Below are 24,533 nucleotides of genomic sequence, written 5' to 3'. Positions count from 1 at the left end.
CTCGTGTATTAATTTCTACTTAAATGACAAACTTCTAGAAAAGGACACAAGTCTTAATTGATCTTTTTTGTACCTCTGGAATGAAAAGTGCTTTTTTTTTTTTAAAAAAAAAGATTTTATTTATTCATGAGAGACACGGAGAAGCAGAGACACAGGCAGAGGGAGAAGCAGCAGACTCCATGTGGGGACCTGGATGTGGGACTTGATCCCAGGACTCCAGGATCATGCCCTGCCACCCAGGCATCCCAAAAAATCTTTTATCTCTATCCCAAAGGGGAGGCCACCCTCTAATCTCTTGTAGAGGTCGACATTTTTGGAAATTGTCAAGCCTTCACCTTTCCTTCAAGATCCCTTGAAAAAACAAGACACAATCAATATAGTCTTAAATGCATGTGACATTACAGCACAAAATATAACCAAGATCCATAGTAATCATTTAGAGAAGCTGACTGCCCCTGGAGACAAACCGTATCTTAGGTTCATTTAACATATTGCTTGCTGTTTAAATGTCTTCGAAAAACTCACTAATTTGAAATCAGCCGCTTGCAGAGAAAAACGAAGCTTAACTATTGTAATTCAGCAAGTTGGCAATGTATTGTGCATTTTTATTTCAATAATATGAATAAAGTCTTTGGTAGCTTTATCTTATTCTGTAAACCATACAGCCTTTAATTAGAAGGGACAAAATCAGATGAACAAGGACAAACATATCTTTTTGTACTAATTATAAAACCTACATCCACTTCATGATAAGGATAATTATTGCTTTTTGAGAAGAACTCATTTTACCTTCTGAGGATATGTATTAATTTTCCAACATTTTAAAATAACATACTATGGGCACCTGAGTGGCTCAGTCGGTTAAGCACCTGTCTTCGGCTCAGGTTATGATCCCAGGGTCCTGGGATGGAGCCCCACACTGGGATCCCTGCTCAGCGGGGAGTCTGCTTTTCCCTCTGCCCCTGCTCCGCTCTCTCTTACTCTCTCTCTCTCAAATAAATAAATAAAATCTTTTAAAAAATTACAAAACATATTACTATTGAAGTTTTGAAATAATTTTTGGAAATATGAAAAAATCATAGATTCATAGAATCACATGGTGGGTGGAATTCTAGAGAATTCGTCATCTTTAAAGTCATAGACTTACAGGAAGCTCACAGGAATCTCTTCCCTCAATGACAAGGTCCCATATTTTATTGAGAAATCTCCAGAAGAGAACTGTTGTCTTCCTCACTAACCTATCAAAATGGGTAATAATCTCCAAAATGACTTCAAAAGTTTTTGTTTTTTTTTTAATCTGTCTTTAACTGAGTTTTTGTCTTGTTCATCAAGAAGCTCAATTCTAGTTCCTTGGGTCATTTTAGAATTTGAACAAAAAAATTTAAGAAGAAAAGAAGCTCCCAATTGAATGGCTATTTTACTTCAGAACTTGTAAAAAAATTTTTTTTTGTTTCTGTAGAGCTGATAATCGTCAATTTGAGTTGTTCCTTTTGGATGCTTCCCAGGAAATCTTGGTTTATGGGCATGTGTCATGGATTTCTTTATTTGAATTTAATTATACAAAGATCCACAAATTAACTTAAGTCATCGTTGGGCTTGCTTAGTTCCTATTCTCAAATTTTAGTTTTTGAGACTGCAATTAGCATAATGTTATTGGCCCTGGAGTTCAGTGACCTTAAAAAAAAAAAAAGAAATATATATATATTATATTATATATATATATGTATATATATATATAATGAATGTAGTTTATCCTCCAGAAAGGCTCCCTGTGGTGTTTACCCCCATTTACTTTGTGTGTGGTTCAGTATGGATGTTAAAAACAAAGCGCCTTCACCTTCAGTCATCTGGGAAGTAGGTCTTTTCCTGCCTGAACTCACTTTTGAAGGCCTTGGAGACAGACTCACATTCTCCACAAGCTTGGTGTTCTCCTAGAGGCTGCCAGGGTGTGCCTGGAGCCCATTGTTTTGTGTGTCTGAGCATACGATGCGCTCAGACTCAAATCCATGTTTCTGAGAGCCATGACCTCAAGTTAATGGAATTAGCTTCTAGGATGGAAGTGCTCCTGGTTCCCAGCAGCCACAGAGCCCTCTATCCCTTTAAGTAAGCTCACTCAGGGGCTCTGGGGCACCTGTCTCAAGGACTTACTGATGGACTTCTCCACCTTTTCCTTGATGGCATCGATCACGATTTTCTCTGTAGAGTTCCTACTGCAATAACAGAGGGTAGGTACCACGTCAGCCTGTGCAGTGCAGCCACCAGCAGCTCAGCCAGTGAAGCTGGCTGCACTGTTCTTTTTGCTCTCACCGCTGTGGAAGACAAAAGCAGATATATCAGAATATCACTTCTCCTATCAAGGCACCAAGAAGCCTGGACGCAAGAAACTCTTAGGGACTTTATTCAGTAATGACATGATATACCTGTGAGCTTGGTGGGCAAGTTTATAAGCCTGTGGCCTAGACTTTGGTTTTGAAAATTCCATCTTAAACTGTCATTAGCAAGCATCTATCTACAGGTGCCAAATTCAAGGTTGAAAATGGGGTCCTTAAACGTGGTTAAGTATTATTGTGGGACTGACATTGTTATTTGCCAATGAAAGAAATGAAAGAATCCTTGTTCAGATGTCTTGCTTTCCCAGTAATGATGGTGAAGGCAGCCGCCATCAGCACTCCACCAAGCAGGGAAATGTATCAAGATTTTGATACACAGGAAATACTTGAAATCTGTTAAATGTCCTAGAGTATGCATGTTCCGGTCAGGGGCAGTGATAAGATGTATCAATATACGGGCTCCAGCTTTGTTTACCCTTCTCACTTAAGACTTTAGTCTCACCCATTGGCTTCTTCCCTCTCTCTGGCCCTTGGGGGAGACTTCTAGTTTCACCAGCTCTGCTCCCATGCTCATTGTGATGCATAGTTAGGAGAACTGAGAATGAACACTGGAGGGTAGATGGGAAAGCAAGGGGTTTTGCTAGTTGGGACAGTTCCTTGAGTTTCTTTTGTTGCTGAGAATCAGGGTAAGGAAGGGAAAAGGAAAACACAAGTCCAAGAGGTTAAATTGATCTACCTGATACAGAGCAGCAAGGAGAGGGGAGAGGCAAAGACAAAGACAATTTTCAATAGAGAGAGCTTGGATCAAGAGGCAGTTGCAGGGTGTGCAAGCACTGGGGAGACAGAGACAGTACTCTTAGTGAGTACTGCCATGGCTCATGCACTGGATTCCATAAAAGGTATTTGAGAAACACAAGCGAACATGAGAATAGCTCTTCCATTTGTTTCATCTACTGGACTGTTTCTTTGAACGTGACACTGTCTTGAACGGAGGGGCCCTGGCTTTTTGGTGACACATGATTCATGGAGCCAAATTTCTGGCTACTACGCACCTAGGTGCCATCAAGGACATGTGTTCTCTTCCTCTTCCCTTCTCCCACCCACTCACGCCTGTGTTGAGCTGTAAAAGGGTCCTACCCTTAACTAAATGTTTTTCCTGCCCCAGGCTATTGCCTGTTTTCCACTTTCCAGTTAAGTCCTTTGTCTCATGACCCTGGCATTTCAGGGCCAGCCTCTGGAGGGCCCAAGGCATACTGTAGAGGCTCCTCTCGCCTCCCCAAAGATAGCTGAGCCCATCTTTCTGCCCAGATGTCAACCTTCGCACTTTGGAGATGGGGGTACAATTGGCTCAATGGCCCAGGGACGTCCGAAGCCCTTCTGTAGATATTCACGTACTTGCTGAGGGGCACTGAGATTCCAATGGATTTCTCTGGCCCCTGGGATTCTGTTTGTACCCATACTGCTTCTCTCTTGAACAGCATGGGCCAAATGCCAAGTTAAGTCTTTTGGTTAGTTTCCTATGTTGGTTTCCACCGTAAACCCACTCAGGGAAAACATTTTATGAATTATGAATTATTATTTAACATTTATTTTACTGAAGATTTTGGGTTGAGGGGAGGGGTCAAATATACAGCCCACAGCCCCCCACCATTTTTCTGGTTCCATTTCCTTCTCTGAAAAGAGAGCTCTTTCTCTCACTGCTGAACTTATCCCTTCTCTTGCCCAGCCTCATGCTTAGCAATTTGCACCTGTCTTTCAAAGTTTGACCATATCTGTGGGGTTCTCGTCTACCCACATTAGCAGCTTTATTGAAATTATTTCTTCTGAAAACATTCAGTGCTCATTCCTCACAGGAATTTGGGCAGACACAGTCTTTTCCACTTTGCCACATACAGATGGCAGGTCATGAAAGTGAGCACATGGGTGTGGGGTGGATGGAGCTCTAGGATCCAGGCTTCAAGGCTTGCTGAGGGATCACCCTCCCTTCTCCGTATCCCAGATTCCTCTTTTGGGAAATAGTGGAAGGTACTAGATCATCTCCAAGTTCTCAGCCAGGTCAAAGACGGCTGTGATTCTCATCAAGGCTGTAAGGGATAGAGAAGGAAGCAGAGACTCCAGGTGCAGAAAGGCTGGGGGTGGAATCAGTGGAAAGAAAAGACATTGGTGGTGGTGGTGGCGGGGGGGTTCACCTGTGGCCTTCAGGGCTGGTTTCCATGCTGACTCACTGGCAGCTGCATTCCAGCTGGGGTGGTTGGGAGCCCCAGTAACGGATTTCCTCAAAACACAGCCCTGGGTCATTGCCCCAGATTTCCACACCTCAGGGGACAGCTCTGGCTGCCAGCACCCACTGGGATTCAGGGAGACTGTAAAAACATCTGAACCCCCCAGATAACAGTCGGGCAAGAAGCATCAGTAGTAAACAATTTAGCCAAAGATCCAGGCAGGGATAATTGGAAGCTTTTAGAATTTTGAAAGGCCTCAGAAGAGAGAATAAAGATATTTGATGATTCTGAAAGTAGCCATAAGTTTTTCTTTCATCTCCCTATTGGCTTTCTTTTCTTTCTTTCTTTCTTTCTTTCTTTCTTTCTTTCTTTCTTTCTTTTTTTTTTTGTGCATTAGGGAAGAAAAGAACATTTCTGTCAAGAAAGATTGGACATAAAAGGCCTTTTCGTGGATGAGTCTAGATCAATAGAGCCTGCTTTTGTTTTATAATAAGTATCGAGTGTGTTTAGGGGAACAGTGACAGGAATTCAGAGCCCCAGACAAAAACATTCTTCTCATCAATCTGTCTTGAGGGGGATGTAGCATTGGGCTGGGCAGCCTGTGCTTGTGGAATCTTGGGAAATTTACATAAGCTCCCTAGGACTCGACTGTGAAATTCAAGTAACAGGAGTGCCTGTCTTGTCAGGTTGCTGAGGGGTCTTGAGCTCATCTACACGAATGCCTAGAACAGTCTACAGCAGGTAGAGCTCTTAGCCATTGTTTAGTTGAAGCCTATGGACAGAGCTCGCATCAAGTTTCCAGTCTCTTTCTCTGTCTCATCTCAACTGTCTGAGAAAGAGCAAGGAGACTTCAACTCCCATCAGTGTCCACCACCACCACATACAGACACCCATAAGGCCTAGTCCCACATGGTACAGAGGGTAAATCCCAGTGCATTCAGGTTCCAGGTGCATTCCCGGTTCCAGGGAGCCCATAGCATGACACAGATTTCAGTTCTCCAACCACGCTGTTTAATTTTTTAAATTTATTATTATTATTATTATTATTATTATTATTATTATTATTATTATTTTTAACCATGCTGTGTAGATCAAAGCAGAGAAGGAAAACACATGTCTGCTTCAGACAGGACTGCGTGTGAATCGTTCCTGCCCTCTGCCCAGAGTGACCCTAATTCCCAACAAGTTGCCTCATTTGTCTAAATTCCTGGAAAATGGGGATAATGTCAGTGCTCACAGGGGAATTGTACAGACAAAGAGATGGTGCATGCCCAGCATGCAGCACAGTGCCTGGCCATAGCAAGAGTTCAAGAAGGAGTCATCTTTTCACCTTTATTATTATTACTACTTCTTCTTATGTATTATAATTATTCCATGTTATAAGCACTATGTGTATAATTATTGTATTTATTGTATATTTTAATACTATGATTATCAACTATCAGTGATGATCCTTTTGTTCTGTACTGTGGGGCTGTGGAGGGCAGATGCACCTCCCATTTCTCCAGAGCCTCCCCCTGATTCCTCAGCTTTGTCTCATGATGCTAACAGCTCCCCAGAAATGGGAAATTGCCTTGAGGACTAAGAAATAATTGTGGTGTAAGGAGCATTGAATTATTTTTTTTTTCCTGGAGACCTTTATCCAGGTTCTTTTTTGCCATCTACTGGCCATGTGACTTTATAGAGTCACATCATCTCTCTGAGCCTCAGGGACATATGGAGACAATGTAATCAGCTTCAGAGTTTTGTGCTAAGGATTAAGAGATGTTTGAGCAAGTGCCTGGTAAAGCCTTACGCGTTGTGAGAGTATTGTATGTTACCACTATGACATGGCCCTCCCTAGTTCTTTTCCTTAAATATCTCAGGTGCTATATACATTTCACAGATAAATGTAAGCCAGTTGATATGGGGTTTTCCACAGTTACTTGAAAGTAGTGGCTGAGCTTGGTTAAATTAATCTCTGCCCTAGCTTGGAAGGGAGAGACATGGACCTGGATTCTCGCCAGTTTGGGGCCCTGGCCAGGAATCCAATCCATCAGCTTCCAGGGAAAACTTTTGCCACAGGATTATTTATACGTTTGGAAATCTAATGAGGTTTTAGTTTGAGTAGCAAATTGAACACTGAAAGGCTGAAGCTACAAAAATGGAGCCAAGTCTCTTCCCAAAGATCATCTCTCTTATCTTGGCCAGGCCACACCCAGGCTTTCTGGCACACGTGGACCACAGCAAAGGCGCAGTGATTCACAGCGAAGTGTTTCGGGCCCGTGGCCACTTTCCCTCCCATGCCTCTGAGATGGTGCTCTGGCAGGGGCTTCTCACAGCTGCAGGGAAGAGCTGTTTTCTGGAAAGGCTTGGGCCATGTTCTCTGGATCATACAGAAGGGCTCTGGCATGATACTGAAGGGATCAAAGGAATTAGGGAAGTCAGGGAAAATTCTTTCCAGTTATTTTGTTGTTGTTGTTTTTAAAGATTTTATTTATTTATTCATGAGAGACAGAGAGAGAGAGAGAGAGAGAGAGAGAGAGGCAGAGACACAAGCAGAGGGAGAAGCAGGCTCCATGCAGGGAGCCCGACGTGGGACTCGATCCCGGGTCTCCAGGATCATGCCCTGGACTGAAGGTGGTGCTAAACCACTGAGCCACCCGGGCTTCCCATCTTTCCAGTTATTCTTATTAGCAAATGTTTAAGTTCCCCTACAGAAATTTCTTGCTTTAGGACCCATGGCTGCCATGTTGTACAGCTCCCTGGGCAACACTGCAACACTAACTTTGTGCTCCGTGAGGTGTGAGGTGCTCTAGGGGTCACCATTCCCATAAACTGCAATCTAAGTGGTGCTCCGGGCTTCTGTGCAATAGGACTTTCCTGGGGCCAAATCCTACAAAAGCCAAATGTCTGGTCACAAAGCCACACAATGTACCGATTTCTTCTACAAACAAACCAAAGAACAAAGAGCATTTTTAAGCCCTACCTACCCAAATTTTAGGAAAGATGATATAATGTTTCCGGATGGGCACCACTGCCAATTCCTAAGTGTCCAGTGGACTAGTTATTTACAGGGAAAGCAGATTTGTCATTAAAAGATATTATTGATCATTTGTTTTTCTTCTTTCCCTTTTACATGGTCTGTAATAACTCTTAGAACCTGTTACATCCAAAGAGTCCTAGGGAAAACATAAAAGGAAATGGTACTTGACTTTGAAGTAAATTCCAAAGTCATCTCTTTGCCTCAGGCTCTCAAGATAAAAGATGTGGCTGAGTAATTGAGGCAATAGGTCTGGTGGCTCTCTGAGCTACTGCAAAAAGAGCAGGACAGAAGGAAATTCAGAAGCAAGGAGAGCACAGACATTCTTTCTCCCTTCACCTTTACCATTAGCTAGGGCCGGGAAATGAGAAAGTCACCACTGTCAGGTGGGAGCTGTGACTGTGGACAACAGGCAGTCTTTGTGATAAACACTTTTTAAACAAAAACGGTATTCCCATAACAAACAGGTAACTCCTCAATAAGCCACCCCCCCCCCCACTTCCTATACTTAAAGAAAATCTCACTTTGGACAGCTTAGTTTAATTCACCCTTTACCTCTGTTTATGCTTTGTTGAGGTCTACACAGCCCACGTGGTTCCTGATCACAAACATTGCCTTTGATTTCGGTGCTCATGTTGGTGGTTGTTAAGCTGGCATGGATAGTACGTGATTTACCTCTTCATCAGCTAGTCCTCAAAAATATCCATAAACTTGATTCTCCTGCTGGCTTCCAAAAATAACAGCATTAAATTTGCCCCCCACCCCCCCGCATTGTTCTCATGTTAAATCTGATGAAGAGTTAGATGTTGTTACTTTTATCTTGTAAAATTTTCATCGTGTCTTAAACCTGCTGCAATGACTTCACACTTGTAAGCTATCTCACATTTATTTTAGCAGAGGGCAGATGGCCCATCCGGATGTATATGTTCACATATATGAGGGTCAAATGGAGCACACCACCCAACACGCCACTCCCTCAGGGAAGTGTTTCTTTGGAATCACAGTTACCTTCTCTCATGGCCAATGCATCTGCCTCCTTCCTGGCAGATGCTCTCTTCAGGATTCCATAGTGTCTGCCACATTGCTAGCCCTATGTGCTCCTTGATAGATTTATTGATTAAAATAATGAGTCATGGGTCCCATTCAGGGATTTCCAACAGTGTCATAATGTGATGGAGGGAGAGAAAGAAGGTACGTGTGCTTCCTGGTAACATCACCACTACAGTGAGTAGAGAAAGCAGACCCAGCCTATAAGGCCACTAAAGGAAGTGACAAGAGTAATGACAGAGATAACAGAAGCCCAGAAAATATTTTGTGGCAGGACCTCAGATGACAAAACACTCTGGAGAGAAAGGTTACGTTTCAGCTTCAGCAAAAAGTGATTTTTTTTTTTTAAGATTTTATTTATTTGACAGAGAGAGAGAGAGAGCACAAGTAGGGGGAGCAGCAGGCAGAGGGAGAGAGAGAAGTAGGCTCCCCGCTGAGCAGGGAGCCTGATGTGGGGCTTGATTCCAGAACCCTGGGATCATGACCTGAGATGAAGGCAGACGCTCAACCAATTGAGCCACCTGGGTGCCCCAGCAAGAAGTAATTTGAAAGATGATGATGCGAGTTTATTTTCATGTTGGGGGCTTTGATATGGGGGCAGGAAAGACTTGGAAATAGAGAGCAGGACTTCTCAGAGGGCACTGAGAGCCCTGACAGATGTCATTACCAAGAGGCAATTGTTAAGACCATGAAGAGTTAGTCTTAGAAATCCAGTTCCACAAGCTCTGTGACCTGGGCCAGATGATCTGACCTCTCCACACCTCCTTCTTCTTCTCAGTGACTCGCACAGATGACTCACCTGTGAATAACAAATGCCCCAGTCTGCCCCCAGTGGGCTTCTTATGAGGCACCGGGGTATTACTCTTCACCGGTTCCCTTTGCCCGGGAGGAGTATAGGTACCCACTCCACTGAGGGGCAGCTTGGCCGTGTGACTCTCTTTGACCTTTGCCCTGTGAACAGCCATGCCATGGGTTGCTTCAGGCAGAAACTTGATGAGTCAGTGAGTACTCTGCCCTCCTCTCTTACGTCTTTGCCATGAACACAGGTAACGCTCCAGATGGTGGCTGTTCCCTCCGCATGGGTCCCAGAGCGAGGACCCCCAGCCACTGAGATTTGGAGGTTGTTAATGTGGCACAAAAATGAATTTAACCTGATTGATACAGGACAATTTAAATTTAGGAAAAGCTTTTACAACCCATCTTTGCGCATTTGTAATACAATATGAAGCATTCACATGTGGGTTTTACTATAGACTTTTAGGAGAGAGCCTATTAATGCCCCATGCTTAGCAGGCCATAAGGGCTTTAATGCCATGGCCTAAATATCTGTGTCCCCTCAAATTCATATGTTAAATACAAATCCCTAATGTGACAGTGTTAGGAGGGGGGCCCTTCCCTTGGAAGATTAGGTCATGAGGGTGGAGCCGTTGTGAATGGGATCAGCACTCTGATAAAAGATGCTCCAGGGAGCTCTCTAGCTCCTTCTGTCCTGTGAGGATACAATGGGAAATCTGTGAACCAGAAGAGGGCCGCCACCTGACTATGCTGGCACCGTGATCTTGGATTTCCACCTTCTAGAACTATGAGAAATTTATTTATGTTGTTTAAAAGCTGCCCACTCTGCGATATTTTGTTATAGCAGCCTGAGCAGATGAATACAACTTATGTGTTTTGATGAGAAGTTGATGTTTCTCCAGACTATTTACTAAAAACTAAATTTAAATATATTCTGAAGGACTGAGAAATCCTGAGATTTTTATCTAATTCCCAACACTATGTTCTTTCTCTTGTTTTTCAGAGCACTTCTTAGTCAAATCTGTTTTCAAAGTTTTACTAAGGATCTCCTTACTTTCACTTAATTTCATGCTTGTTTCACCTTATTAAATACTCCTTCGTCTCTTACCTTGAGCATCATTTCCTCCCAAAGGATTTCCTATGTCACTACCTCACCATCTGCCCCAGCCTGGAAGCTTTCTTCATAGTATCTCTGTTCTTTCCTCCCCAGTATTTATCTCAATTTGATTATATCATAACGTCATTATTGGATCGATTTCTCCCCCATGACTGATAACTCCCCCAAAGCAGGGAGTGAGTCTAATTTTGCAGATTAGCATGTACAGGGTCTCAGCCCCACACCTGAGCACTTAGTAAGTGCTCAATAAATATCAATCCATCTATGTTTTTTTTTGAATGGCCTATAAAAATTTAAATCTTGCTCCCTGAGCATGGGACTGGATTAAAAAGGTCAAAGTAAAAAAAAAAAAAAAAATGGGGGTGGAGGTCAATATTTATTCAGGAAATAAGTAGCATTTATCATACCAGAGGTACGGGTCTTTTTCTCTTCTCCTTCCATACAGAAGTCTTATTAAGGATGTTCATAGATGTGAAGGTTTATTTTGTTCCTTTCTGCAAGCCTGGTACTTTGTTAGAAGAATAACTGAACCATGTAATTAGCCTACACAAACTGTTGCCATGAATATTGCTTTAAGTTGAAGTAATTTAAAAAACAGACTTGGAAATGGAGTTTCCATGCATGCAGAATTTTGTGTTAATAAAACCCACACAGGAGAGGTGACAGTGGCAAACAGAAGCTGCAAGTTATTTTTGAAAATGTTTACTGGCAGAGGAAAGGATGTCTCCTTTGTGGGAGGGTGCGCGTGGAACTTTCTCAGGCATAGTAGCACAAATCAAGCAGTAGTTCAAATCAAGCAGCTGTGAACAACCCTCCCAGGATGGGGGTCAATTTATTGCCTGGAGCTGGGAAGTCCCACAAGGATTTCACCTTCGTGAGCCCAGAAATGAAATCCAATGGGAGTGAGGTCTCTGAAGGCTTGGCATAGTCTTTGATGATGCCAAAAAGACTGTTCACAAAACCAAAGCTTGTCTAGGGCCAGGGAGAAAGAAAACAAGAAGTAGGCACACTTCCAGGGGCAAGGAATAAAAAATTGATGAGCTTCGAATATCACTCTTATAAATGTTTTCCATTTTGAATTTATCACTTGGCAAAATCCAAAGACTTCCTTTTCTCCACTCTCCAATATATATTTTCTTATAAGTTTTTCTTATAACTAGATTCTTGTTGGTATCTCTCTTCCTTTTTAGAGGAAAGATATTATTTATTTATAATATATGTGAGAAAAGGACATTTATGTGAAAATAAATATTTATGAAGATGATGGAGATCTTAAGAATGTGTTTAACTTTTTTTTTTGTATTCAGCATTATTTATTGAGGAAATTCTATATTCAGTGTTATTTATTTATTTATTTATTTATTATTATTTTTTATAATAAATTTATTTTTTATTGGTGTTCAATTTGCCAACATACAGAATAACACCCAGTGCTCATCCTGTCAAGTGCCCCCCTCAGTGCCCGTAACCCATTTACCCCCACCCCCTGCCCTCCTCCCCTTCCACCACCCCTAGTTTGTTTCCCAGAGTTAGGAGTCTTTTGTTATTTAGTAAGTCCTCCCAGATACCAGGCACTGTTTTAGGTCTCCTGGATACAGCAGTGAACAAGATGGGTTCCTGAGTATATTCTAGAAGAAGTTCCAGAGTGTGTATTCTAGAAACAAATATGGAACGTTTCACAAATTTGTGTGTCATTGTTGTGCAGGGGCCATGTTAATATTCTCTGCATGGCTCTAGTTTTGTGCTAATGAAGCAAGCGCTATGTTTACTTTTTTAAATGGCCATGGCAAGGTGAAAAATGTTACCGAACCCCCACTGGTATCTGCAATCTATTGGAAAGACGTCAACAGACATTTAGATTTCCTGCTTATTAACCCAAACTCCTGATCATGAGGTTATATGGGGACGGAATATAGAATATAAGCCACAGGAATAGAATGAGCATACATTTTTTATGATTCTCTGGTGAATTTTAAAACGTAGTTACTGGAATCTTCCCACTATGATTCACCTGACTTACTCCTGTAGGTTTGCTAAAAGTCTCCATAAATCTACATCCAGGAGATATTCATGAGTTGGTAGATATTTTAATGTATTCATGAAGATCTTTAAGAAAAATGCATATTACTTTCTATTTTCCAATTTTGAAACTTGCCCTTTGAGAGAACATTAAACATAAGGCTCCTGAGTATAACTTTACAAAACAATGTAGAAATCAGTATTTTCAAGGTTTAAGAATTTTACTAAATACAAAAGATGACATTTAAGCCCCATAGGACATATGGGAAATGAGCTGTTCTGTTCAAAGTTGCTGTTGGTCACAATTCCTGTTGAACACTGAATCTGTTCAACTGGGCCTTCTTGGCTTTCTGGGGCCAAAGAAATCTCAAAGTTTCTCTTCTTGCCAAAGGTATTAACTTGAGACCAAAACAGCATTCAAATTGAGTTCTCATTTATTCCTTCCTCTGGAAAAGACCCAAATATCCTGTACATTCAGGAAATTAAAAATAGAGGACTAATGAGTTAATATCTGATAACTGGGAAGATGTTTAGATTTGGATAAAGCCATTAAATATTGATGAAACATTAAGGCAGTCTTTATGTTATTATTACTTGATCTGATGCTTTCATATAGTAGGAAAACTAGAACAAGTCAAGAAGGAACTATAATTCTCACAGATAACCTGCCCTCATTCTATAAACTAGAGATCAACTTGTTAATAATTCTTTCTTTTATAGATTTTATTTATTTGAGAGAGAGAGAGAGAGAGAGATACTGAGAGAAAGCATGAACAGAGGGTTGAGAGAGAAGCAGATTCCCCACTGAGCAAGGAGCCTGATGTGAGGCTCAATCCCAGGACCCTGGGATCATGACCTGAGCAGAAGGCAGATGCTTAACTGACTGAGCCACCCAGCCACCCAAGATCAACTTATGGAAACAGGACTACTTTGTATAAATATGATGAAGTATTCAAAAGGACCAATTATTTCAAGGAGTTTAGGTGCTAAGAAAAGAACTCTAGACCACCAATCTTCTCTAGTTTCCATTTCCATGTATTAATGCAGTGAATGTTTCTAGAACTTGCATCAGAACCACCTAGAAACCTTGTTAAGTCAGAGATTAGTGCCAACTCCCCAAATTTCTGATTCGTAGGTCTCTGATGGGGTCTGAGAATATATATATATTTTTAAGTAGGCTCCCTGCCCAATGTGGAGCCCAATGAAAGGCTTGAATTCAACCCATGATCAAGACTGGAATTGATATCAAGAGTTGGATTCTTAACTGACTGAGCTACCCAGACACCCTGAGAATATGCATTTTTAGCAGGTTACCAAGTGACTCTGATGCTGCTGGTCTAGGGACCCCATTTTGAGCACCACTGACTTAGAGCTTCCTCACATCCCATGTACAGACACCCCTCATAGTCTTGCACTTCATAGATATACCAGTTTTTACAAATTGAAGGTTTGTGGCAACCCTGCATGGGGCAGGTCTTTTGGTGTGTTTTCCAAGCATTGACTCACTTCATGTCTGTGTCACATTTTCATAATTCTCATACTTCAAATGTTTTCATTATTATTTATTGGTTATGGTGATCATGATCAATCATTTTTGATGTTACTATTGTAATTGTTTTCTGGTTCCACAAACCACACCCACTTAAGATGGTGAACTTAACTGATAAGCATTGTGTGTGTGTCCTGACTGCTCCACTAACCAGCTGTTTCCCATCTCTCTCCTTCGCTTTCCTCAGGCCTCCCTATTCCTTGAGACAGAACAATAGTGAAACGAGGCCTGTGAATAATCTTACAATGACTTCTACGTGCTCAAGTGAAAGGAAGAGTCAACTGATATGACAAACTTCATTTTTTCCTTATTTTAAGAAATTGCCACAGCCACTTCAGCCTTGAGCAACCACCATCCTGGTCAGTCAGCAGCCATCCACACTGAGGCAAGACCCACTGCCAGCAACAGGGTTCTTTTTTTTAATTTATTCATGAGAGACACAGAAAGAGAGAGAGAGAGAGGCAGAGACACAGGCAGAGGAAGAAGTAGGCTCCATGCAGGGAGCCTGACGTGGGACTGGATCCCAGGACCTCAGGATCATGGTCTGAGCCAAAGGCAGATGCTCAACCACTGAGCCACCCAGGCACCCCAGGATTTTGACATACTGAAAGTTCAGATGGTGGCTAACATTTTTCAGCAATGAAGTATTTTTAAATTAAGGTACGACCATCATTTTTTAGACATACTATTGCATACTGGAAAGACTGACTATACCATAGTGTAAATGCAACTTTTATATGTACTGGGAAAGCAAAATTTCATTTGACTTGCTTTATTGCAATATTCACATTATTGCAATGGTCTGGAACTGCACCCACAATCTCCCTGAGGTATGCCTGGAGTATTGGTTGTCTGGAAATCTGGCAATATCCAAGTATTTAAAAAACATAATCGTAAGAAACAGAAGTCATTGCTACAGATAAATCGGGAACATTTAGAAGAAATAGTATTTTTGCTATAATATTTTTTCCATTATAGAAAATTTTGCCACTTAAAGAGATGTTGAATCCTTTGGCATACTTATTTTACTACTTGACTTACAAAATATAAGTAACTTGGGGAACTTGTATTGACTGTGCAAAGGGAGATACATATACTCTAAATACACTGGGACCTTTGAAAATAAATAAACTCAAATTGGCATTAAAAAAAAACAGAAAATGCTAGTTTGAAAAGATTATGCAGTTTGCAGTGGAATTAAAAAATTCTTAGGCAGCTTATTTGGGCAAAGGAGGTAACATATAGGCCAGGGGTTAGTGAACATCTATTGGCTACCACCCAGCTTCAGTACTCCCTTTCCCTTGTACCTTCTACTTTTCAGTTCAGTGTCTAATCTTCCCCATGCCTTGCATGTGCCATGTATCAAGATGGCCTTACTCCTAGGGATGGGTCTTGATTGCCTTAGACCAATTAGCACTTTCTTTCCTTATCAGAGTAGTTGGTTCAGGAGAGGGCATGTGACTGAAGCCAGTCCAACTGGAATGAAAATCAAGACTTTGGCTGTGATTTCTCTCTCTCTGTCTTTCTCTCTCTCTTTCTGGCCTCAAGGGCAGCAGCCACTCTGTGACTACAACATAGGATGAGGGTGACGCCCTGGAAGGCAGGGATAAGAGATGGAAAAAAAAATTCTGTCCTTGGTTTTGAGTCCCTTGGTCGAACCAACCTTGAACTCTCTCCCATCTGTGGACTGTACACCCACATGAGCCACTAACATCCTGTATCACTTAAACTCTTTTTACATATCCTGATACGTATCATCTCTAAATCTCAATTTCCTGAGTGTCTTTGTGGTTTAAATTTTGCTGGTAAAGTACTTAACATTGTGACCAACACAATCAATATTACTTATAGAAGATATTAACTGACATTTGTATAGGACCGGTTAGATTTTGAAGAAAACCAATGTGATCATCACAGTGATGGGACGTCATGAGATAGCCGGAGATGGGATTGTCATCCCTCTTTTATAGCTTAGCCCAGGGGTTGTTAAATGACAGCCTGTGCGATCAACCAAGACTACTACCCAAATAATATTTTAATGTAATACAGCCATGCACATTATTTATTTTTTTCTTTCTTTTCTTTTGTTTTTTTCTTTCTTTTTTTTTTCTTCTTTCTTCTCTCTCTCTCTCTTTTTTTTTTTTTTAACTAATTATCTATTGCAGCTTCTTTGGCTCTGTGGCTGAAGAGCCAAGTAGTTGCAATAAGGACCACATGGCCTGCAAAGCCCAAAATATCTACTGTCTGGACCTTTATGGAAATGTCTGCCAACCCCTGGTTTAGGAAATGGAGGACTAGACTTTCTGAAGGTCAAAGTCATAGGCAGATCCAGAGCTTGAACACACGTCTCCCCACACAGTGTTGTTCCTGTGTAAGAGTGTGGCCAGAGCTCAAAAGCTTTATGGGCAGAGGCAGCCCTGTGGTGAGGTGGCTCCTGCTCCCTGTGGCCTTGGAAGGCCACTGCTCCCTTCCCATTCTTTGCCCTGTGGTTCTTCCTGGAGGGAATTCTCTGCCCAGAACTGCCCTGGATCAGGGCTGCAGCCCCACACCACCTCAGGGGCACCAGCTCCCGGGAGACGCCAGGAATATGCTGTGTCATCCAACCCCACCGCACACCAGGAATGGTTGCCCCGGGCATCTGTGCCTGCGAGGCCATGTTTTTAAAAAAGAACAAAGAGCCAACTCAGTAGCAGATAAACAAAAATGAACAATACATGCAATTTTCTTAAGATCCCCTGAAAGAAGAGACCCTTCCCCCAATTTCATTTTTTTTAAGCATGGAGGGGACCATAAGTCCCCAGAGAATCAAATTAATATTTTCCATCTACTACAAAACTGAGAGCCAGCATCACAGTCTTAAGAACTAATAAATGGCCCAAGAAATCAGTGCATTCACTTGTGAAGAGCTCTCACACAGCCTCTTGATGCTTTCTCAAGTCTAATTGGTCGGTGGGAAGTTTTTGATGGGTTTCCAGGACTTCGTTCCAGGTTTCACCATGAATGTGGGAGGAAAGAGAGAACAAACCATGTCCACCCCGGTGAGCTGGCTTGCAGAATGGCAGGAACAGGCCATTCCCAAAACCATGTCTCCCACTGCAGGCCCTTGGCATCCCTCTCACTAGTGGCTCCTCAAACTACTCAAACGACAGAACTTACATATAAGTTAGAAATAAGTCCCTGTGCCTTTGAGATGCCAATTGTACTTGATGCCAAGCATGGGCTGCAGTTTACATACATTGTTTTTCGTTTAAAATGAGAAGAAATCCAAATCGATGTTGTTTTGAATGACACTTCTGAATTTCATGAGTCCTTCTCAGTGTATTACAAACAAAACAAGACTATCCTCAAAGAACCCCAAACCCAGAACTGGGCAGTATAATCCAGGTTCCACTGGCAATGCTTGTTGAAATTAACTTTTTTAATTTTTTAATTTTTAATTTTTTATTGGTGTTCAATTTGCCAACATATAGCATAATACCCAATGTTCATCCCATCAAGTGCCCCCCTCAGTGCCTGTCACCCAGTCACCCCCACTCCCCATCCACCTCCCTTTCCACCACCCCTTGTTCGTTTCCCAGAGTTAGGAGTCTCTCATGTTCTGTCTCCCTTTTTGATATTTCCCACTCATTTTTTCTCCTTTCCCCTTTCACTATTTTTTATATTCCCCAAATGAATGAGAGCATATAATGTTTGTCCTTCTCCGATTGACTTACTTCACTCAGCATAATACCCTACAGGTCCTTAGGAGGGGCAAGATGACTGTATCCTTTGCTGTGCAAAAGCTTCTTATCTTGATGAAGTCCCAATAGTTCATTTTTGCTTTTGTTTCTTTTGCCTTCGTGGATGTATCTTGCAAGAAGTTACTATGGCCGAGTTCAAAAAGGGTGTTGCCTGTGTTCTTCTCTAGGATTTTGATGGAATCTTGTCTCACATTTAGATCTTTCATCCATTTTGAGTTTATCTTTGTGTATGGTGCAAGAGAGTGGTCTAGTTTCATTCTTCTGCATGTGGATGTCCAATTTTCCCAGCACCATTTATTGAAGAGACTGTCTTTCTTCCAATGGATAGTCTTTCCTCCTTTATCGAATATTAGTTGCCCATAAAGTTCAGGGTCCACTTCTGGATTCTCTATTCTGTTCCACTGATCTATGTGTCTGTTTTTGTGCCAGTACCACACTGTCTTGATGACCACAGCTTTGTAGTACAACCTGAAATCTGGCATTGTGATGCCCCCAGATATGGTTTTCTTTTTTAAAATTCCCCTGGCTATTCGGGGTCTTTTCTGATTCCACACAAATCTTAAAACAATTTGTTCTAACTCTCTGAAGAAAGTCCATGGTATTTTGATAGGGAAACTCAAAGACAACCTACAGAATGGGAGAAGATATTTGCAAATGACATATCAGATAAAGGGCTAGTTTCCAAGATCTATAAAGAACTTATCAAACTCAACACCAAAGAAACAAACAATCCAATCATGAAATGGGCAAAAGACATGAACAGAAATCTCACAGACGAAGACATAGCCATGGCCAACATGAACATGAGAAAATGCTCCGCATCACTTGCCATCAGGGAAATACAAATCAAAACCACAATGAGATACCACCTCACACCAGTGAGAATGGGGAAAATTAACAAGACAGGAAACAACCAATGTTGGAGAGGATGTGGAGAAAAGGGAACCCTCTTACACTGTTGGTGGGAATGTGAACTGGTGCAGCCACTCTGGAAAACTGTGTGGAGGTTCCTCAAACAGTTAAAAATATACCTGCCCTACGACCCAGCAATTGCACTGCTGGGGATTTACCCCAAAGAGACCAATGCAATGAAACACCGGGACACCTGCACCCCGATGTTTCTAGCAGCAATGTCCACAATAGCCAAACTGTGGAAGGAGCCTCGGTGTCTATCGAAAGATGAATGGATAAAGAAGATGTGGTTTATGTATACAATGGAATATTCCTCAGCCATTAGAAATGACAAATACCCACCATTTGCTTCAACGTGGATGGAACTGGAGGGTATTATGCTGAGTGAAGTAAGTCAGTCGGAGAAGGACAAACATTATATGTTCTCATTCATTTGGGGAATATAAATAATAGTGAAAGGGAATATAAGGGAAGGGGGAAGAAATGTGTGGGAAATATCAGAAAGGGAGACAGAACGTAAAGACTGCTAACTCTGGGAAACGAACTAGGGGTGGTAGAAGGGGAGGAGGGCGGGGGGTGGGAGTGAATGGGTGACGGGCACTGGGGGTTATTCTGTATGTTAGTAAATTGAACACCAATAAAAAATAAATTAAAAAAAAAAAAGAAAAAAAAAAAGGAGGGGCAAGATGGCTGAAGAGTAGGGTCCCCAAGTCACCTGTCCCCACCAAATTACCTAGATAACCTTCAGATCATCCTGAAAATCTACGAATTCGGCCTGAGATTTAAAGAGAGAACACCTGGAATGCTACAGTGAGAAGAGTTCGCGCTTCTATCAAGGTAGGAAGACCAGGAAAAAGAAATAAAGAAACAAAAGGCCTCCAAGGGGGAGGGGCCCCGCGAGGAGCCGGGCTGAGGCCGGGGCGAGTGTCCCCAGGACAGGAGAGCCCCGTCCCGGAGAAGCAGGAGCTGCACCAACCTTCCTGGGCGGAAAGGAGCTCGCGGGGAGGTGGAGCAGGACCCAGGAGGGCGGGGATGCCCTCGGGCTCCCGGGAACACTAACAGACACCTGCGCCCCGGGAGAGTGCGCCGAGCTCCCTAAGGGCTGCAGCGCACGGCGGGACCCGGAGCAGCTCGGGGGGGCTCAGGGGCGGCTCCGCGGAGGGGGCTGCGCGGTTCCAGGAGCAGCTCGGGGGGCTCGGGCGGCAGCTCCGCGGAGGGGGGGCTGCGCGGCCGGGAGCGCGAATCCACCAGCGCAGGATCCGGAGCACAGGGCGCCGGGACACAGCCCAGGATCCGGCTTATCCCGGGACGGGCAGAGGCCGGGAGGGCCCAGGACAGCAAGGACGCTCCTGCCCCGAGCTGAGCAGATCAGCGGCCCCGCCCCGGAGCCTCCAGGCCCTGCAGACCGAGAGCTCCATGGTTACTGCGGGGGCTAAATCCAGGTTTCCAGAGCTGGCCCCGCCACTGGGGCTGTTCCTCCTGGGGCCTCACGGGGTAAACAACCCCCACTGAGCCCTGCACCAGGCAGGGGGCAGAGCAGCTCCCCCAACTGCTAACGCCTGCAAATCAGCACAACAGGCCCCTCCCCCAGAAGACCAGCTAGACGGACAAGTTCCAGGGGAAGTCAAGGGACTTAAAGTACACAGAATCAGAAGATACTCCCTCGTGTTTTTATTTTTTCTTTTTGATTTCTGATTGCTTCCCCCACCCTTTTTTCCCCTTTCTTTTTTTCTTTCTCTTTTCCTTCTCTTTTTTTCCTTTTTTTCTTCTTTTTCTTTTTCTCTTTTCTTTCCTTCTTTCTCTCCTCTCTTTTGCTCCTTTTCCCAATACAACTTGTTTTTGGCCACTCTGCACTAAGCAAAATGACTAGAAGGAAAACCTCACCTCAAAAGAAAGAATCAGAAACAGTCCTGTCTCCCACAGAGTTACAAAAACTGGATTACAATTCAATGTCAGAAAGCCAATTCAGAAGCACTATTATACAGCTACTGGTGGCTCTAGAAAAAAGCATAAAGGACTCAAGAGACTTCATGACTGGAGAATTTAGATCCAATCAGGCAGAAATTAAAAATCAATTGAATGAGATGCAATCCAAACTAGAAGTCCTAACGACGAGGGTTAACGAGGTGGAAGAAAGAGTGAGTGACATAGAAGAGAAGTTGATGGCAAAGAGGGAAACTGAGGAAAAAAGAGACAAACAATTAGACCATGAAGACAGATTAAGGGAAATAAACGACAGCCTGAGGAAGAAAAACCTACGTTTAATTGGGGTTCCTGAGGGCGCCGAAAGGGCCAGAGGGCCAGAATATGTATTTCAACAAATCATAGCTGAAAACTTTCCTAATCTGGGAAGGGAAAGAGGCATTCAGATCCAGGAAATAGAGAGATTCCCCCCCTAAAATCAATAAAAACCGTTCAACACCTCGACATTTAATAGTGAAGCTTGCAAATTCCAAAGATAAAAAGAAGATCCTTAAAGCAGCAAGAGACAAGAAATCCCTGACTTTTATGGGGAGGAATATTAGGGTAACAACAGAACTCTCCACAGAGACCTGGCAGGCCAGAAAGGGCTGGCAGGATATATTCAGGGTCCTAAATGAGAAGAACATGCAGCCAAGAATACTTTATCCAGCAAAGCTCTCATTCAAAATGGAAGGAGAGATAAAGAGCTTCCAAGACAGGCAGCAACTGAAAGAATATGTGACCTCCAAACCAGCTCTGCAGGAAATTTTAAGGGGGACTCTTAAAATTACCCTTTAAGAAGAAGTTCCGTGGAACAATCCACAAAAACAAGGACTGGATAGTTATCATGATGACACTAAACTCATATCTTTCAATAGTAACTCTGAACGTGAACAGGCTTAATGACCCCATCAAAAGGCGCAGGATTTCAGACTGGATAAAAAAGCAGGACGCATCTATTTGCTGTCTACAAGAGACTCATTTTAGACAGAAGGACACCTACAACCTGAAAATAAAAGGTTGGAGAACCATTTACCATTCAAATGGTCCTCAAAAGAAAGCAGAGGTAGCCATCCTTATATCAGATAAACTAAAATTTACCCCGAAGACTGTAGTGAGAGATGAAGAGGGACACTATATCATACTTAAAGGATCTATCCAACAAGAGGACTTAACAATCCTCAATATATATGCCCCGAATGTGGGAGCTGCCAAATATATCAATCAATTAATAACCAAAGTGAAGAAATACTTAGATAATAATACACTTATACTCGGTGACTTCAATCTAGCTCTTTCTACCCTCAATAGGTCTTCTAAGCACAACATCTCCAAAGAAACGAGAGCTTTAAATGATACACTGGACCAGATGGATTTCACAGATATCTACAGAACTTTACATCCAAACTCAACTAAATACACATTCTTCTCAAGTGCATATGGAACTTTCTCCAGAATAGACCACATACTGGGTCACAAATCGGGTCTGAACCGATACCAAAAGATTGGGATCATCCCCTGCATATTCTCAGACCATAATGCCTTGAAATTAGAACTAAATCACAACAAGAAGTTTGGAAGGACCTCAAACACGTGGAGGTTAAGGACCATCCTGCTAAAAGATGAAAGGGTCAACCGGGAAATTAAGGAAGAATTAAAAAGATTCATGGAAACTAATGAGAATGAAGATACAACCGTTCAAAATCTTTGGGACGCAGCAAAAGCAGTCCTAAGGGGGAAATACATCGCAATACAAGCATCCATTCAAAAACTGGAAAGAACTCAAATACAAAAGCTAATCTTACACATAAAGGAGCTAGAAAACAGCAGATAGATCCTACACCCAGCAGAAGAGTTAATAAAGATTCGAGCAGAACTCAACGAAATCGAGACCAGAAGAACTGTGGAACAGATCAACAAAACCAGGAGTTGGTTCTTTGAAAGAATTAGTAAGATAGATAAACCATTAGCCAGCCTTATTAAAAAGAAGAGAGAGAAGACTCAAATTAATAAAATCATGAATGAGAAAGGAGAGATCACTACCAACACCAAGGAAATAACAAACGATTTTAAAAACATATTATGAACAGCTATATGCCAATAAATTAGGCAATCTAGAAGAAATGGATGCATTCCTGGAAAGCCACAAACTACCAAAACTGGAACAGGAAGAAATAGAAAACCTGAACAGACCAATAACCAGGGAGGAAATTGAAGCAGTCATCAAAAACCTCCCAAGAAACAAAAGTCCAGGGCCAGATGGCTTCCCAGGGGAATTCTATCAAACATTTAAAGAAGAAACCATACCTATTCTACTAAAGCTGTTTGGAAAGATAGAAAGAGATGGAGTACTTCCAAATTCGTTCTATGAGGCCAGCATCACCTTAATTCCAAAACCAGACAAAGACCCCACCAGAATGGAGAATTACAGACCAATATCCCTGATGAACATGGATGCAAAAATTCTCAACAAGATACTAGCCAATAGGATCCAACAATACATTAAGAAAATTATTCACCATGACCAAGTAGGATTTATCCCCGGGACACAAGGCTGGTTCAACACTCGTAAAACAATCAATGTGATTTTTTTATCATCATATCAGCAAGAGAAAAACCAAGAACCATATGATCCTCTCATTAGATGCAGAGAAGGCATTTGACAAAATATAGCATCCATTCCTGATCAAAACTCTTGAGAGTGTAGGGATAGAGGGAACATTCCTCAACATCTTAAAAGCCATCTACGAAAAGCCCACAGCAAATATCATTCTCAATGGGGAAGCACTGGGAGCCTTTCCCCTAAGATCAGGAACAAGACAGGGATGTCCACTCTCACCACTGCTATTCAACATAGTACTGGAAGTCCTAGCCTCAGCAATCAGACAACAAAAAGACATTAAAGTCATTCAAATTGGCAAAGAAAAAGTCAAACTCTCCCTCTTTGCCAATGACATGATATTCTACATAGAAAACCCAAAAGCCTCCACCCCAAGATTGCTAGAACTCATACAGCAATTTGGTAGCATGGCAGGATACAAAATCAATGCCCAGAAGTCAGTGGCATTTCTATACACTAACAATGAGACTGAAGAAAGAGAAATTAAGGAGTCAATCCCATTTACAATTGCACCAAAAGCATAAGATACCTAGGAATAAACCTAACCAAAGATGTAAAGGATCTATACCCTAAAAACTATAGAACACTTCTGAAAGAAATTGAGGAGACACAAAGAGATGGAAAAATATTCCATGCTCATGGATTGGCAGAATTAATATTGTGAAAATGTCAATGTTACCCAGGGCAATTTACACGTTTAATGCAATCCCTATCAAAATACCATGGACTTTCTTCAGAGAGTTAGAACAAATTGTTTTAAGATTTGTGTGGAATCAGAAAAGACCCCGAATAGCCAGGGGAATTTTAAAAAAGAAAACCATATCTGGGGGCATCACAATGCCAGATTTCAGGTTGTACTACAAAGCTGTGGTCATCAAGACAGTGTGGTACTGGCACAAAAACAGACACATAGATCAATGGAACAGAATAGAGAACCCAGAAGTGGACCCTCAACTTTATGGTCAACTAATATTCCATAAAGGAGGAAAGACTATCCACTGGAAGAAAGACAGTCTCTTCAATAAATGGTGCTGGGAAAATTGGACATCCCATGCAGAAGAATGCAGAAGAATGAAACTAGACCACTGTCTTTCACCATACACAAAGATAAACTCAAAATGGATGAAAGATCTAAATGTGAGACAAGATTCCATCAAAATCCTGGAGGAGAACACAGGCAACACCCTTTTTGAACTCG

At 42.2% G+C, this 24,533-nt stretch overlaps 1 protein-coding gene and 1 pseudogene across 1 annotated transcript in view; both read right to left on the bottom strand.

Annotated features, from left to right (window-relative positions):
* The window catches only part of PLEKHG7 (pleckstrin homology and RhoGEF domain containing G7), a 78,577-nt gene that overhangs the window by 12,374 nt on the left and 41,670 nt on the right, over positions 1-24,533 (bottom strand). The window contains 12 exon segments of the mRNA XM_072771588.1: positions 234-329; positions 331-351; positions 2,145-2,214; positions 2,217-2,273; positions 2,276-2,300; positions 6,750-6,948; positions 7,742-7,802; positions 7,805-7,845; positions 9,649-9,728; positions 11,404-11,505; positions 12,535-12,639; positions 16,954-17,102. Coding sequence (XP_072627689.1) covers positions 234-329; positions 331-351; positions 2,145-2,214; positions 2,217-2,273; positions 2,276-2,300; positions 6,750-6,948; positions 7,742-7,802; positions 7,805-7,845; positions 9,649-9,728; positions 11,404-11,505; positions 12,535-12,639; positions 16,954-17,102 — 1,006 coding nt within the window.
* LOC140603245 (U6 spliceosomal RNA) lies at positions 12,194-12,291 on the bottom strand (annotated as a pseudogene).

The sequence above is a fragment of the Canis lupus genome, chromosome 13, assembly GCF_048164855.1.
Source record: "Canis lupus baileyi chromosome 13, mCanLup2.hap1, whole genome shotgun sequence".
Lineage (NCBI taxonomy): Eukaryota > Metazoa > Chordata > Mammalia > Carnivora > Canidae > Canis > Canis lupus.
This window is presented reverse-complemented; position numbering and strand designations above follow the sequence as displayed.